Source organism: Cervus elaphus, chromosome 33, assembly GCF_910594005.1.
Source record: "Cervus elaphus chromosome 33, mCerEla1.1, whole genome shotgun sequence".
NCBI lineage: Eukaryota > Metazoa > Chordata > Mammalia > Artiodactyla > Cervidae > Cervus > Cervus elaphus.
This window is the reverse complement of record NC_057847.1, coordinates 21840821-21856916: the sequence shown is the minus strand read 5'-3', so window position 1 is coordinate 21856916 and position 16096 is coordinate 21840821. Positions and strand designations below refer to the sequence as shown.

At 40.1% G+C, this 16096-nt stretch overlaps 1 protein-coding gene across 1 annotated transcript in view; it reads right to left on the bottom strand.

Moving 5' to 3' along the window:
• The window catches only part of TTN (titin), a 276026-nt gene that overhangs the window by 61508 nt on the left and 198422 nt on the right, over positions 1-16096 (bottom strand). The window contains exons 266-287 of the mRNA XM_043894260.1: positions 14765-15073; positions 13973-14121; positions 13854-13886; positions 13628-13757; positions 13239-13538; positions 12839-13156; positions 11441-11737; positions 11032-11331; positions 10632-10946; positions 10398-10546; positions 9014-9164; positions 8643-8924; positions 6860-7162; positions 6071-6373; positions 5688-5969; positions 5286-5585; positions 4890-5192; positions 4486-4794; positions 4090-4371; positions 3670-3969; positions 3293-3586; positions 220-3186 (exon numbers count right to left, since the gene is read on the bottom strand). Of these exons, the coding sequence (XP_043750195.1) occupies positions 220-3186; positions 3293-3586; positions 3670-3969; positions 4090-4371; positions 4486-4794; positions 4890-5192; positions 5286-5585; positions 5688-5969; positions 6071-6373; positions 6860-7162; positions 8643-8924; positions 9014-9164; positions 10398-10546; positions 10632-10946; positions 11032-11331; positions 11441-11737; positions 12839-13156; positions 13239-13538; positions 13628-13757; positions 13854-13886; positions 13973-14121; positions 14765-15073 (8376 nt within the window). The remainder of the gene's footprint in view (positions 1-219; positions 3187-3292; positions 3587-3669; positions 3970-4089; positions 4372-4485; positions 4795-4889; positions 5193-5285; positions 5586-5687; positions 5970-6070; positions 6374-6859; positions 7163-8642; positions 8925-9013; positions 9165-10397; positions 10547-10631; positions 10947-11031; positions 11332-11440; positions 11738-12838; positions 13157-13238; positions 13539-13627; positions 13758-13853; positions 13887-13972; positions 14122-14764; positions 15074-16096) is intronic.

Sequence of the window (16096 nt, the reverse complement as noted above, 5' to 3'; positions counted from 1 at the left end):
TTCAGTTTCTCAATTGCTAAATAAGTCCTCCTTATTTTCCTTTGCAAATTTAGAATCTACCATTGTTTGTACATTTTAGGTGATTTGGTAAAAGATCTATTTGGAAAAATACTGGCTAAGATAAAGTTTTGATGTTATGGATTTAACTTATTTGTCTAATACCTCTGCATTTGAGATTAAGAGTTGACATAATACCAGAGAAAAACAAGAACATCATACCTATGGGGTCTTTTGCCACCACTGGTCTTGACGGCAAGCTTGGTTCTCCAATTCCAACTTCATTTTCTGCCTTGACGCGGAACTGATACTCGTGTCCTGGGAGGAGATTCTGTACTTTTAGACGTCTCTCAGGAATTGCACTCTTGTTGACAGGGACCCATCGTGTTGAATGCTTTTCCTTTTTCTCCAAATAGTATCCTGTGATGGACTTTCCACCATCATATTCAGGTGGCGTCCAAACCACGGTCATCTCTTCTTTGCTTACTTTAGTGATTTCTGGGGGGTCAGGGCGACCAGGTTTATCATATTTGGTTTTTGCAATGACTGGCTTAGTTTCTGTTGGAGGCCCTGTGCCTATTTTATTTTCTGCACGGACTCTGAAAATATATTCATTTCCTTCTATGAGACGTGTTACTGTAGTACCAGGGGTTAAGATAGTAGAGGAAAAGGTGGACCAAACCATTCTCTTGCTCTCACATTTTTCTAAAATATAATTTTGGATCTCACAGCCACCATCATCCTCTGGTGGATCCCAGCGAAGAGAACACCTGTCAGTACACACATCAGTAATTTTCAGATTTCTTACAGGACCAGGCTTATCCAAAACATTCACGGTGGCAAAGGCCACAAAACTACCAGCTGTGTTAGTTGCTGTAATTACGTATTTACCACCGTCACTTCGCTTTGCTTTAGTAAGAGAAAATTTAGACGAATCACCACTGGTGTCAATCTTGACCCTCGGTGATCTTGTTAAGTCTGTAGCATCTTTGTCCTTGGTCCATGAAACTTCTGGGAACGGTTTGCCTCTAACACCTGCCTCAAGTCGAATGGTATCTCCTGCTTTGACAGTGAGCACACCACTTAATTTCAGATCGAGTACTGGTTTCTGTAAGTCTTCCTTCACAACAACTTCCTCTGTCTTTACCCAGTCACTTTCCCCACCTTCATTCTTTGTTTGCACTCTGAACTCATAAATCTGGTTTTCAACACATTTGTCAACCATGTAGTGGGTTTCTTTAATGCTTCCTTTATGCACTCTTTCCCAATCAGCAGAGCCCTTCAGCCTCCTTTCAACATGATATGATAGATTTGGGCTACCACCATCATAATCAGGCCGCCTCCATTTTAGATAGACAAATGTCTTTCCTTTATCTGCAATATGAAGGTTTTCAGGCTCCCCTGGTCTATCAATAGGGTTAATAGCCAGAATTGGAGTTTTGGTTTCAATGGTTGGCCCAACACCTACTTTATTCTCTGCACAAACTCGGAAATAGTACTCGTTGTTGGCTAAGAGGTTGGCCTTGATTAATCGCTTAGTGACATCTGAGGCGACAATTGACCAGCCTTTCTGATTTGGTTTGCGATATTCCACTATAAAGTTTGTTATTTCTGAGCCACCATTGTCTAGTGGGTTTTCCCAAGAAATTGTACAGTTCTCTTTGGTTACATTGGTGACCTTTAAATTCTGGCAAGGCCCAGGTCTGTCAAGGACATTAACGATAGCAAAACCTTGGGCATGTCCACTGCTGTTCTTGGCTGAGATGATGTACTTGCCATGATCAGCTCTAACAGCTTCTTTAATTTGTAACTCAACACGAGGCAGATCGTGAATTATGTTAACCCGCTTATCTCGGACCAATGCTTTGCCTTCCTTGGACCAAGTTATGTCTGGTTCAGGTCTGCCTTTGACCCGAGCAAGAATGCGGATAGTCTGGCCCACTCTGACGGTGATGACATCACGACAGGTTACATCAAGTTCTACTTCTGGAGGATGAAGGATGTCCTTTGCAATTACAGATTCTGCTAGTTCGCGTGGCTCTCCCTCTCCCACAATGTTAGCTGCCTTTATACGGAATCTGTACTCATTTCCTTCGATGAGTCCAGGTACCCTAAAGGCACACTGCCTAATGAGTTCATCTTTGTTAATCCTGTTCCACTGTGTTGTCCCAGCTTTCTGACATTCTACTACATAGCCCAGAATGGGGCTACCACCATCGCTGAGAGGCTTTGTCCATACCAGATCAGCTGATTCTCTGGTCTTGTCTTTCAGCTTAGGATTAATAGGTGGTCCAGGTGGTTTGATGGGCCGGCAAGCTTTTATTGGATCAGAACTTGGGGATGGATTGCTTAGTCCTGCAAGGTTCTCAGCAAAGACTCTAAACTCATATGTATTTCCCTCATAGAGTCCAGTCACTCTGAACTTCAGGTCCGCTAGAGGAGTTTTGTTCACTCGCACCCATTTGCCTGTTACTTCTCGACGCTCCAGATAGTAACCAGTTATTGGACTCCCGCCATCAGATTTTGGCAGGGTCCACGCCACTGTTGCAGCGTTTTCAGTAACGTCAGTAACCACTGGTTTACCAGGAGGAGATGGAGGACTAAATTTATGTTTAGCAACAGTAGGTACAGAGTCAAGAGGAGGGCCGATACCAATCTTATTCTCTGCTTTCACTCGGAAGACATATTCATATCCCTTTTGCAGGTGTGGGACTTTCAACTTTGTCTTGCTGCTACCTGAAGAGACCACACCCCATGTGTCTTTCTTTGTGTCTTTTTTCTCAACGATGTAATTTATCACAGGGCTTCCTCCATCATCCTTAGGTGGCTGCCATGATATAGTCATATATTCAGGGGTAACTTCCAGGATATTAATAGGGCCTGTTGGTGGACCAGGAACATCAAGAACAGTAAGATGTACGGCTACTGTTTTGGTGCCAGCTGCATTGGACACTGTGATCTGATATTCCCCAGTGTCTTTCCTTAAGCAGCTCTTAATGGTGAGTACTGATGAGAAGTTGTCAGTTTCAACTGTATAGCGTTCATCTGTTTTAATCTCATTCCCATCGGTTGTCCACTTTGCAGTAGGAATGGGGACACCTCTTATGATGGCAGGGAATCTGACTGTAGTTCCGGCTTTTACCACAAGGCCTTCAATTAATTTCACATCCAGCTCCACGGATGGAGGCACTGGAAAGTAAACATGAGGAAATTAGATTTTGCTTTTGACAATATGGATAATATCACATATGAATAATTTTAAAAAGAAGGAAAATAGTGCCAATCTAAGATTTACCTAGTTTTTCTTGACATTCTATTGGGATAGTTGTGTCAGGGAGACCAAGACCCACAATGTTTTCAGCTTTTACCCGGAATCTATAGGTCTTTCCTTGTTGTAGTCCGGTAACAACACACTCTAAGTTTGTCACGGTCTTGAACTTAATCCAGTCTTGGGTGCCCTCTTCCTGATATTCTACCAAATATCCTGTGATTGGAGAACCACCATCGCGGTCTGGCTTATTCCAAACAAGGGAGACTTCAGTCTTGTCAACATCCACATGGTGTAGGTTCTTGGGTGGCCCTGGGGGATCTTTTCAGAAGAAGTTATGATGAATAAATAATATTCTCAAAGACAGTCAAACAGTACTTTTGTATCCAAAGAGAGCAACTTACGTAGGGGATCCACAGCTTTGATGGGTCTAGGTGTTTCCACAAACGGACCACGTCCATACTGGTTCTCAGCAGCAACTCGGAAGACATACTGACTGCCTTCATTAAGATGTTTAGCCAAGTGACTCTTTTTCTTTGATGTAGTTGAAAGAGGTGACCACTGGGCACTGGCAACATCTTTCCTCTCAACCACATAATTTGTAATAACAGAACCACCATCATCCAGGGGTTCCTTCCAAGTAAGGTAACAAGAATCTTTCCTTATTTCACTGACTTCCAGATCTCTAGGTGGCCCAGGCTTATCTGAAAAGTGTTAAATAACACAGTTATGTGAGTGATTTAATCCAGCTAAGAACTCAAAATGTATTGAGTTACTTTTATATGTTACTGCATTAAGTACATCACAAGCACTAAAATTCTTACCTAATACGAGTACTTTAACTGAGACAGTTTTTGAACCAGCTGGATTCTCCACTGTTAAGGAGTAAATTCCACCATCTTCATGGGCAGCATTACGAATTTCAAGCTTGCTGCCAACTGGAGTGACATCAATTCTTGCTTTAGTTGGAGCCTCTCTGTCTTCCTTTTTCCAGGTTACTTTTGGGAACGGCACTCCTTTGATGACGGCACTGAGCCTTAGAGTGTCACCAACCCTTATGTGTTGTTCTCTTGCCATGTTGGCATCAAGAATCAACTCAGGGGGTTCTAGAATAAAGAGAATGGTACTTTCAGATTTGCTTTGTTCATGTATTTTACAGTTAAGCATAGACAATGAAACCTGTCTCCCTTGCAGAGGCAGCTGAGAATGTGTGTACTCACCGAGCCTGTCTTTTACTAGCACTGGCTCAGGAACATGAGCTGGATCTGACTCGCCAGCTGCATTGACTGCTATTACTCTGAACTTATAGGACTGACCATCCCGAAGACCGGTGACTTTATAGTTAGTTTCAGGACAAGACTCAGGAGTGTGATTGGCTCTTTTCCATTCTTCATCTCCAACTTGCTGGTACTCAACAATGTAACCCAGAATCTTGCTCCCACCATCACGACGTGGTGGCTGCCAGGTTAGATCAACTGAATTACATGTTGTATCTGTTGCTTCAGGATTAACAGGTGGACTTGGTTTAGCTACATAATAAAAGAGAAAACCAAGACAGAGTTAGAATATAGCTGGAAACAAACTCAGATAAAATGAAAGGTGAAAGAATGCTTTAGTACTATACCAATTGGGTCTTTAGCAAAGACTGGTTTGGATGGTGGACTGGGGTCTCCAATACCAATTTCATTTTCTGCAGAAACCCGGAATTCATAGTGACACCCCTCTAGAAGATCAGGAACCCTAAATTTAGTGTATGGATGGATAGGCTCTCTGGTAACTCTAGCCCATTGTTTAGACATAGTTTCTCTCTTTTCCAGGATGTAGTTTGTGATGGGCTTTCCTCCATCATGTGGCTGGTTCCAGGAGACTAATGCAGAGTCTTTGGTAACTTCTGTAACGATTGGCTGGTCAGGTGCATCAGGAACCCCTGTAACAAACATTAGCGCAATGTGTTAGAGATTTAATTCTTCCTGGTAACAAGGGCAAACATGAAATCACTGAAAAGGAATACGATGCATACTGAAGCGATCTTTGGCTTTCATTGAATCAGACACCAGAGGATCACTTATTCCATACAGGTTTTCAGCATGTATCCGGAAAATATAATCTTTTCCTTCAAGCAGTTTAGAAACTTTGCATGTTGTTTTGGCACTTGCAGATGTCACAGGCATCCAAACATCTTTGCCCACCTCCTTCTTCTCAATAATGTAATTGGTAATTTCACTGCCTCCGTCATCTAAAGGCGGCTTCCAAGAGATAACCATGTAATCTTTTGTCACCTCATCAAAAATAACTGGTCCTACTGGTGGTCCAGGACGGTCTGAATAAAAGAAAAGAAAAAAAAAAAAAAAACAGCACAAAATGTTATTTCCACTTCTGCTTTGGAACAGAATATTTCTAATACTTGCTAAATAATACTTACCAACAACATTAACTTGACAGACACCCTTCCTGGAGCCTGTACTGTTCTCCACAACCACACAGTATTTGCCAGAATCTGAACGCTTGGCCTTGAGCTTCTCTAGAGCAAGCGTCGTCGGGGTGGTCTTTATATGAGTGCGGTCATCTTCTAGCACATCAGCTTCATCTTTGAACCAAGAAACTTTAGGCTTTGGTTTGCCTGAGTAACGGCCAGTAAGGGCAAAAGCTTCACCAACTCGAACTGTAAGCTTATCTCTGAAGTCGAGATCAAGCGTTGGAGGAGCTGAAATGGATAATGATAACGGCAAGTCAGTCTGACTGATGTCTTACAGTAAATCTGTATGTGTACAAGTTTTCAAAGTGTAAGCTGCATTTGACACATACCCAGCTCATCCTTGCAAGTGATTGGCTTGGTGCAAAATGATGGTTTGCCTTGTCCAACAATATTGACAGCACTGACGCGGTACTCGTAGGTATCGCCTTCTTTTAAGCCTTTCACGGTGTATTTCCTGCTCATCAAGTTGTCAGTTGTAACTTTGTGGAACTTCTCAGTCCCAATGAGACGGCTTTCCAGGACATAGTTGATAATTTCGGATCCGCCATCATACTTAGGGGGATTCCAAGTCAAAGTGACAGACTCTTTGGTAACTTCTTTGACTTCCAGGTCTTCAGGACGCTCTGGTACAGCTGCAAGTGTGGAATGACAGTGAGACAAACGTTAAAAATGTAGGAGAATGTGCTAAGTACTACTTTCCGAGGATTGCATTTAAACATTAAACTATTTGTTTGATAAGTAACAAAAGATATCTCAACACAAAATGAGTAGCTAAAAGGGATCCAATACAGTCTGATTTCCAGATGACAAAATAGAGGTTCATTGAGACCAGATAATTCAGGAAAGTTCTCCAGAGCTGGTAGTTTTAGAGTTAGGAAACTACTTCATGTTTATGCCATTAAGTGAAAATTTTAAAAGTGCAGTATTATATGGAAGGATCTGAGGAATATGTACTCCCATAATCTCTTTCACAGTCACATTCAAATAGAACCAACATCAGATACTGAGTATTTGTCAGATGAAATGTTTGGCATTTATTTATACACCTATTTTGTCACAACAGCCTTTGATTAAATGAAGAAGTGATTAAGGATGAAATAGTTTTAAACCGTACTTACTGATTGGATCTCTTATGACAAGTGCATCTGTGGTCTCAACAAATGGGCCCATGCCAATACTATTTTCAGCCGCAATTCGGAAAAAGTAGGCTTTTCCTTGAATGAGACCCTGGACAGTAGCATTTTGTCGGGTAACTGTGTATGTCACTGGGGTCCATGCTCTGCGGTCAGCTTCCCGCTTTTCAATGACATAGTTGGTGATGGGAGAGCCCCCATCATCTTCTGGTGAGAACCATGTCAGCTTGCAGGAGTCATTGGTCAGGTTGTGAGCCAGGAACGGTATTCCCACAGGGCCTGGTACATCTAGAGATAAGAGGGGAAGGTTTCTGCTTGTTTGACTTCAATGAACTACAGGGCTCAATATTTGTTACCCTCTGTTTTTAAAAGGGAGACAAAAATACTGTTACGAAAAAAGTAAGATTTTGTGTTTATTGAGGTTTTTTTTTCTTTCTTTCCTGGTGTCTATATTCAACCGTATTTTAAAATAAAGTAAGTTTGCAGTAGTTACTGATTGCCCCTGCTTTACCAGAGACTCATGGAACAGCTTTATATATATATACACACACGTATATAAAAATTTTTTAGTAATTCGTGCGTCAGATAAGAAGGTGATGTTGGGAGGAAAGTGCACAGAGGGAGACGGGAGAAGGGTGAGGAGCGGCATGACTATTTTTTGTGATTAGTTTACTCTCCAGAAGGAAAAGGGGGAGAGAATTTTTTCAGGGTGATCAGTGAATCTGAGTAGCACAGAAGACCCCAAATCTCAGAATGACCAGTGAGAGGGTTGCAGTTTAACCTGGAAATACACCAGTTCATAAAGTAACAGCCACTGGACAGAAGAATTGCTCAATGAGATTGTTTCTTCATGCCATTTTCATTAATAAAAACAAACTGGTTTCAAAATATGAATTATGCTCAATAGAGAACTGGTTATTTTAACATAAGAATTGGGTGTTTGGAGTATGGCTGAACCTAGAGACATGCTGAGAGAGAGATCTGAGTGAGAAGGCTTCACTTTCTGAGGAAATCACTGGAAGACAGCAGTCAGAGAGAGGCGGGAACAAGCCCTGCAGAGTTCAACTCGATATTCAGGGACTAGAAATGCAATATTGATAACCCAGTATGATGCTTCTCTTTGATTAGAATGCGGACAGCTTCAAAGGGATTTTTGCATCATTATAATAAATAGCAGGTCCTATGTGGAGAAGGAAACGGCAACCCACTCCAGTATTCATGCCTGGAAAATCCCATGGACCTGGTGGGCTACAGTCCATGGGGTTGCAAAGAGTCGGACACGACTGGGCGACTTCACTTCACTTCCCTTCATGATGTGAAAAATGGTCAACCTTATTAGCAAACTGTTAAACATTCTTGGACATTTGCAAGAAAGTTGCTTTTATGAAGACTATATAATAATACAGTAAATGCTCCATGGCTGATTCATGTCAAAGTATGACAAAAACCACTACAATATTGTAAAGTAATTAGCCTCCAACTAATAAAATAAATGAAAAAAAAAATACAGTAAATGCTTATGGTAGCATGCTATATAAAAAAGGCAGCATACAGGACTTCATAGTAGGAATACAGCCATGTTAAAGTATATATTAGATAAATAGTAAGGAGGGAATTTTTAAAAAAGCTAATAGAGGTCAATGGGGTTGTGGGTAATTTTTCTTGTTTTCCAAAATATTTGTAGTATAGTTTTCTTAATAGTACATCTTTCTTGTAGAGGAAATACAATGTTGTTTTTAAAAGATGTGTGGACAAACTGAGTTTTTACCTAATACATCAACAATAACTGTCTTCTTTCTTTCCCCTGCTGCATTTTTAGCAAGAAGAGAATAGACGCCTTGGTGGCTCCGCTGGCAGTTCTTGATGACCATGGATGAGCTGATGGCTGTGCTCTCAATGGTGGCCTCTTGAGGTAAAGCTCTTTCGTTCATGTTCCAGGTAACAGTTGGAGGAGGCTTTCCAGACACATAGGCGATGATCCGAATCACCCCTCCAGCATGGACCACAATTCTATCTCTGACGCTGGCATCCAACTGAAGGTCAGGTAATTCTGGAAGACAATTTAAAAATAGTAAGTGTGCTTTTCTTTCCAATCCAAAATGCAAACATTGATAAAATAATAGAAACATCAGTAATTACCAAGTCTGTCCTTCATTTCAATGGCATCTGTGACTTCTCCAGGTTCTCCAATGCCGGCAATGTTGACTGCTCTAACTCTAAATTTGTAGAATGCTCCTTCTTTCAATCCTGTCACAACAAGTTTTGTTCCTCTCACTTCTTTATCTTTAGCCTAGGGAAAAATCACAGGCATTTTATAATCAGAATACAGTGTGTGATATGCGTGCTCAGTTATGTCTGACTTTTTGTGACCTTATGGACTGTAGCCTGCCAGGCTCCTCTGTCCATGGGATTTTCCAGGCAAGAATACTGGAGGGGGTTGCCTTTCCTCCTCTAGGGAATCTTCCCAACCTAAGGATCTAACCCGTTGTCTCTTATGTCTCCTGCCTAGGAAGTGGGTTCTTTACCACTGTGCTACCTGGGAAGCCCCTAGAATACAGTAATGCTTTCTTATCTGTGGTTTTATTTTCTGTGGTTTCATTTACCACAGAAGTCATTGGGAATCTGAAAACACTAAATGGAAAAAAGTTTCCACAAATAAACAATTCATCAGTTTTAAATTGAGTTCCATTCTGAGCAATATCTTGGGTCATCCTATTCCAAGGATGAATTGGGAGGTGAACCATCTGGCTTCCCTGGTGGCCCAGTAGTAAAGAATCTGCCTGCCAATGCAGGAGACACAGGTTTGATCTCTGAGTCAAGAAGATCTGGAAAGGAAATGGCAACAACCCCCTCCAGTATTCTTGTCTGGGAAACCCCATTTATAGGGAAGCCTGGTGGGTTACAGTCCATAGGATCATAAAGAGTCGGACATGACTTAGCAATTAAACAACAGCCCTTAAACAACAATAACCTGCCCATTAGTATAAGAAAAACCATAGTATATAGAGAGAGCTCAGTACCATCCTTGGTTTCAAGCATCCACTGGGGGGTCTCAGAATGTATCCCTTGGGGATAGAAGGGGACTACTGTAGTTTTTTGCTTTAATAGCTTTCCAAAGTGTAACAATAGCATATTTACTCTCTTTGGGAAAATTGTTGTCAATTTAGGTTTAATGCATCAGATATTATAGGTAAATATTGAATGAAGCAATTATGCTTTAAAATATTGTCAAATGATTGCAAAAACTGTACTGCACTTATTCCACTTTTTTAAGCTTTAGAGCCAAAAGGTTCATAATAATAAAACTTAAGTTTTTTATAATTAAATTTATTTTTAATTGAAGGAGAATTGCTTTAAGGACAAATTTTGATTAAATTTTTGATATAAGATGTCTGGATTATCAGTTAAATTATTTTTCTGATTTCTTAATTAAAAAAATACAGGTAAGAATAAATGGGATTGAGAATAACTATACATGTTCAGTTTATTTACAGTGTATTTCCATCATGCCAAGTTTAGCTACCTTTTCCCATTCTTCTTTTCCTTCTTCTTTATATTCAACGATATATCCTGTTACTCTGGACCCACCATCTTTTAGTGGGGGAGACCACTCCAGATCCGCAGATGATTTAGTCCAGTCTGTAACTTTGGGAAATGGAGGGCCAGGAGGTGCTGGAAAGAACCAGTAGACATTATTCTTGACTTTTCCATGGTACTTTTGGGAAGAAAAAAAAAAAGGAATGGTTTGAAGGCTTACCAATTGGATCTCTAGCAGTCGTTGGGTCTGATGGCAGACTTGCTGGCCCCACACCGGCAGCATTGATGGCGTATACTCGGAATTGATAATCAGAACCTTCGATGAGACCAGTCACTTTGTAAGACACACCCAAAGTCATGGCTTTGATAGGATCTCGGTTAACTCTCTTCCATCTCTTTGAAGTGGTGTCTTTCATTTCTAGCCAGTATCCAGTCACAGGAGAGCCTCCATCGTATTCCGGCTCTTCCCAGTTGACAGTCATGGAGTTTCGAGTCACACTGCTAACTGTTGGTTTATCTGGTGCTCCAGGGACAGCTGTGACAAAAATCACAGTGATTTATAAGAAATTATGAAAAACAAAGACAATAAGGACTTTGAATGTGAAATATGTGATACTTACAGAAGAGGTTTCTCGCTGTTTCAGGTTCGCTGTCAAGGGGCTCCCCAATGCCGTATTTATTCTGGGCCATGATTCGGAATACATAGTCATGGCCTTCTAGCAACTTGGGAATTGTGTACGTGCATTCTTGGGGCTCACTGGAGACACGCACCCAGGTCTTCCTGTTAGCTTCTCTTTTCTCAATTACATAGTTTGTAATCTTAGACCCACCATCGTCTAGAGGTGGAAGCCAAGATAATGTCATTTGATCTGCTGAAATAGATTCGAACTTTATTGGTCCCACTGGAGGGCCAGGGCGACCTAAAATGGTTTTAAAAAAGAAAAGCTTTTAAGGGAAAGATCTTAAAACCAAATATTACGTTTATGAACAGAAAGTCATGTAGTTTTAATAAAATCATGTCATCTTTACCAAGGACATTCAGTCTCATTTCCTTTGATGCTGTTCCCAGATTATTCACAGCTGTGATGGTGTATAAGGCAGTGTCACTCCTGCGAGACTGTGGAATCACTAGGGTGCAAGTATCATCCACCACCAGTTTGTTGATATGGGTATCATAGACAACAGGTTCTTTGTTATCAGGCTTCTTTGGAGGAGCTTTAAACCAGGTTAGTGTCGGAAATGGCACACCTTTAATTTTGGCCACAATGTTAACATCAGTTCCTTCTTCAACCTCCATGAATTCTTTTAGCTCAATTGCAGGTGGGCCTAGATTATTTAAAAAAAAAAAAAGTTGTCATTAGAAACATAAAACACTAAAGGATCAGAAGTATTGAATAGAATTCATAAAGAACAGATCTGTCTTCAGCTAATTTGTACCAGTTTGGGGGACAGGCATAGGTGGTCATCATCCTTTATTTTTTATTTTTATCCTTTATTGATCTATATGTAGCTATATATCAGCTATTGCCTCTCTCTTACCTGGCATCATTATGATTGTATATACTGAAAAAGGGCAGAGAGAAGTGAAACTGTAGTAAGTAGTTTAGGCTTGGGAGTTCTTTTATGATATTCCCTAATATTCAAAGTAATGAGGGGACATATTTTGTTTGTTCTGAGATGAGTTTTCCTTTTAAGAAATACAACTGCTAGTAGAGGCAGAGCAATTTCCCCTTTTTCATGAATTTAGTGTAAGAATACGCAAAGTGGGCAGTGACTACCACTTTCCTAAGTTTAGAAGAGAGAACTAACAAATACACAGCAGTAGAGATGGTAACAATAATTACATGAAGAATTATTAGCATATTTCTGTGGATATTTTATCTCTTAAAATGGATGTATTTTCTCAAACGTTTTTTCTCAAACAGAGAAAAGTCAACTTAGTTTTAATAAAACTCATGTAATCTTTACTCAAGGACACTCAGTGTCCTTTCCTTTGATGCTGTTCTCAGATTATTCATGGTTATCATGATACGTGAGCAAGTTTCTTTTTCTCAAGTAGAGAGAAAGAGACATGACTGTGAATATAAATGTGTCCTGGCAGTTGCTAAGTAAATAACTGGTTACTTTTTGCCCCTTTTGAGGAGCATGCAGAGGAACTGTTTTATCTACTGGTGAGTAAAACAGCCTGCTGTGGAGAAAAATCAGAGTAAGGAAATTCTACACGGTATCTCCTTTTAGTAAAGGAAAGGTAATATGTAAGGAAATGAGATAATTCTGTGGGAGCTGAGTGGTTAGGTAACAGGCCCGTGTCCAGACTCAACCCATGGGAGCTTCCAATGCACAGAGACATCTTTTGATTTGGGGTTTTTGAGTATCTAGGAAGGCATCCATAAAGAGGACCTTCTCCGATCACATGTTGGTACATACACGTCTGGTCTTTGACGATCACGGGGCCAACAGTGGCTGAAGGTCTGCTGACTCCTGCAGCATTGACGGCTTTCACTCTGAATTCGTACTCCCCACCCTCGATGAGGTCTTCCACGGTAAATTCCAGTTCTTCCACATCACGCTTATTGCACTGTCTCCATGCTTCTTTCTTTGTCCCAGTAGGATCCCATGCAAGGCACTCAACAATATAGTGGGTGACAGGGGAGCCCCCGTCATTCTTCGGGGGTTTCCATGATAGGTGTACGGTATTCTTTGTTACGAGGCCAATCTTCAGTTTAATAGGGGGATCAGGAGGATCTTTAAAAATAAAGTATGAATCGTTTATAACAATACATTCCAGGTTTAGGAAGCTAATTTAATCTTTGACTTAAAAACTTACATATTGGGTCTCTGGCAGTGGTCCTCTGAATCGTTTCCGCAGGAGCACCAACACCAAAACGGTTTTCTGCCCGCACGCGGAAGAAATATTCCTGTCCAGAGATGAGGTCAGGGACGACAAATGAGGTGCTTCCACAGTTGGGATTGACTTTAGTCCAAGCTTTTCCGTCAATAGTCCTCTTCTCAATAACATAGCCTTTGATCCTGTCTCCTCCGTCATCATCCGGCATCTTCCATGAAAGTCTGCAACTGCCCCTTGTGATGTCACTGACTTTCAGATCTTTGGGTGGCCCTGGCACATCTGTTGGATCCAAATCACAATGTAAACAGTGCTATCTTGGTTAAAATAATTTGTTCTTATTCCATAATAACTTTTAAAGCCTTTCTTACCCATGACTTTAACTCTGCAATTTGCAGTCTTTTGTCCTGCTTTATTCTTGGCTGTGATGCTGTATTTGCCTGAATGAGATCGTTTACATTCTGGAATAATAATTACTGACGAGTTTTCAGCAGTCTCCAGCTGTACAAAGAAAACAGTAGTCATACAATGAATGAAATAATAGCAGTACTGAAGTCAATCTGATTCTGAAATCATTTCAGTTTTCTTTTTTCTTACCTGTGCATCTTCAGGTATATCATGAACCCCATCCTATTAGAAAATAAGATAGTCAGTTATAGTGTAAATATTCCTTAGAGTGAGTCAGTGGGAGATGCAGAAAATTATAATTTTCTTACCTTCATTGCCTTCTTTGCCTTTCCATCAAATTCCCAAGATGATTTTGGTGTTGGGCGTCCCTTAATGACGGCAGGAATCCTAATCTGTGTGCCAGCTTGACAAATCAGACAGTCTTGTGCTCCAATGTCAATGAAAACTTCTGGTACCTCTGTAATACCATGGATAATATAACAGGATTTAGCTCACCTTTTTCAAAAAAATACACCATGGAATATTACTCAGCCATTAAAAAGAATTCATTTGAATCAGTTCTAATGAGATGGATGAAACTGGAGCCCATTATACAGAGTGAAGTAAGCCAGAAAGATAAAGACCATTACAGTACACTAACACATATATATGGAATTTAGAAAGATGGTAATGATAACCCTATACGTAAAACAGAAAAAGAGACACAGATGTACGGAATAGACTTTTGGACTCTGTGGGAGAAGGCGAGGGTGGGATGTTTCGAGAGAACAGCATCGAAACATGTATATTATCTATAGTGAAACAGATCACCAGCCCAGGTTGGATGCATGAGACAAGTGCTTAGGCCTGGTGCACTGGGAAGACCCAGAGGAATCGGGTAGAGAGGGAGGTGGGAGGGGGGATCGGGATGGGGAATACGTGTAAATCCATGGCTGATTCATGTCAATGTATGACAAAAACCACTACAATATTGTACAGTAATTAGCCTTCAACTAATAAAAATAAATGAAAAAAAAAGGTAACGGACACATCTTCAGTAAATGAATCAATTTCATAATGAGATCAAAAGATGAATGGAAAAATGGATTAAGGACTAGTACCTTGAATGTCAGTGGCAGGAATCTCCCCAGTTGTATCGCTTGGTTCGGACTCACCAGCTTCATTGACAGCTTTCACTCTGAACCTGTACTTCCTGAGCTCTTTCAAGCCTGGCACCACACATTCACAGGTAGGTAGAAGTTTGTCTGGTTCATTGACGCTTTTCCAGTCCGTACTGCCTTCTTCTTGCATTTCTACAATGTACCCTTTGATTGGACTGCCACCATCTTTGGCTGGCGGTTTCCATGCTAGTGTGATGCTTGACTTTGTTTTATCTTTGACTTCGGGGCGAGAAGGTGGCCCAGGTGGATCTAATAAAAAAAAAAAATCAAAATGTGAAGCTGATGAGATGCTAGATTTATGTACTGTAAGAATATTTTACTATGCCTGATCATATTTTATTTTTAAAATATTAAAATAGGAATGCCAAAGGAATAAATTACCTTCTAGAGAAGAGAAATATAAGAAAGTCTATTTTCATTTAGCATTAATGCTAAAAGAAAGAAAGCAAACAACTGGGATAGAAAGACTACTAGCTAGCTCTTGATAGATTATTATTCTATTTACACATGATTGGTGAAAAGCTATTTTACTTTTGAGAACTCTTTGAAGAGATTCTTCAATATTCTATACTAAAAACTTAATATAACCTACCATGAAATTAAAAAATGACTTCATCATTAGCTGTAAACTTTTAAACACAAACTGATTCTTAATGCCTTGTATTGTAGACATTGACCCTGTCCCTCATCACATAACAATCCATTATATTTCTGACCGTGCTTTACAATTATGGAAATTCTTTTACTCTGTTCATCTTTTTAATGATGATAGGCCTTTCCAGTGCCTAAGACAGTTCTTTACACATTGCATATATTTAATACTAGCTTGCAGAATGAATGAATAATTCATTTTTTATATATGCTCCATATAGGACTTAGATTATTTTAAGTCTTTTTTACAAATAGCTGAATTTTTTCCACAGAAAATCCATACATACAACACATGGTATCAATCATTAAGGCCACAGTATTTTAATTTTTGAACTGATATGCTTATAGATCTTTCAGAATTGCTTTTTATTTGACTTCACAGACTATGCTTGAAGATCTTACATCTTTGTTCAATATGTATTACTGAAAATTTAACAACCTTTTGCTTCTGTTAAACTCCTACTGGAAGGTCTGTTTAGTGAGAGAGACAATTTCCACAGTAGCTGATTAAGGAGGCAGAGGTTTAAATATGGGAGCAAAGAGGAGCTATATAGTCCAGGGTCTTTATTACTGTGATTCCTCATACAATACTAGGTTCAATCTAAGTGTTTAAAAACCATA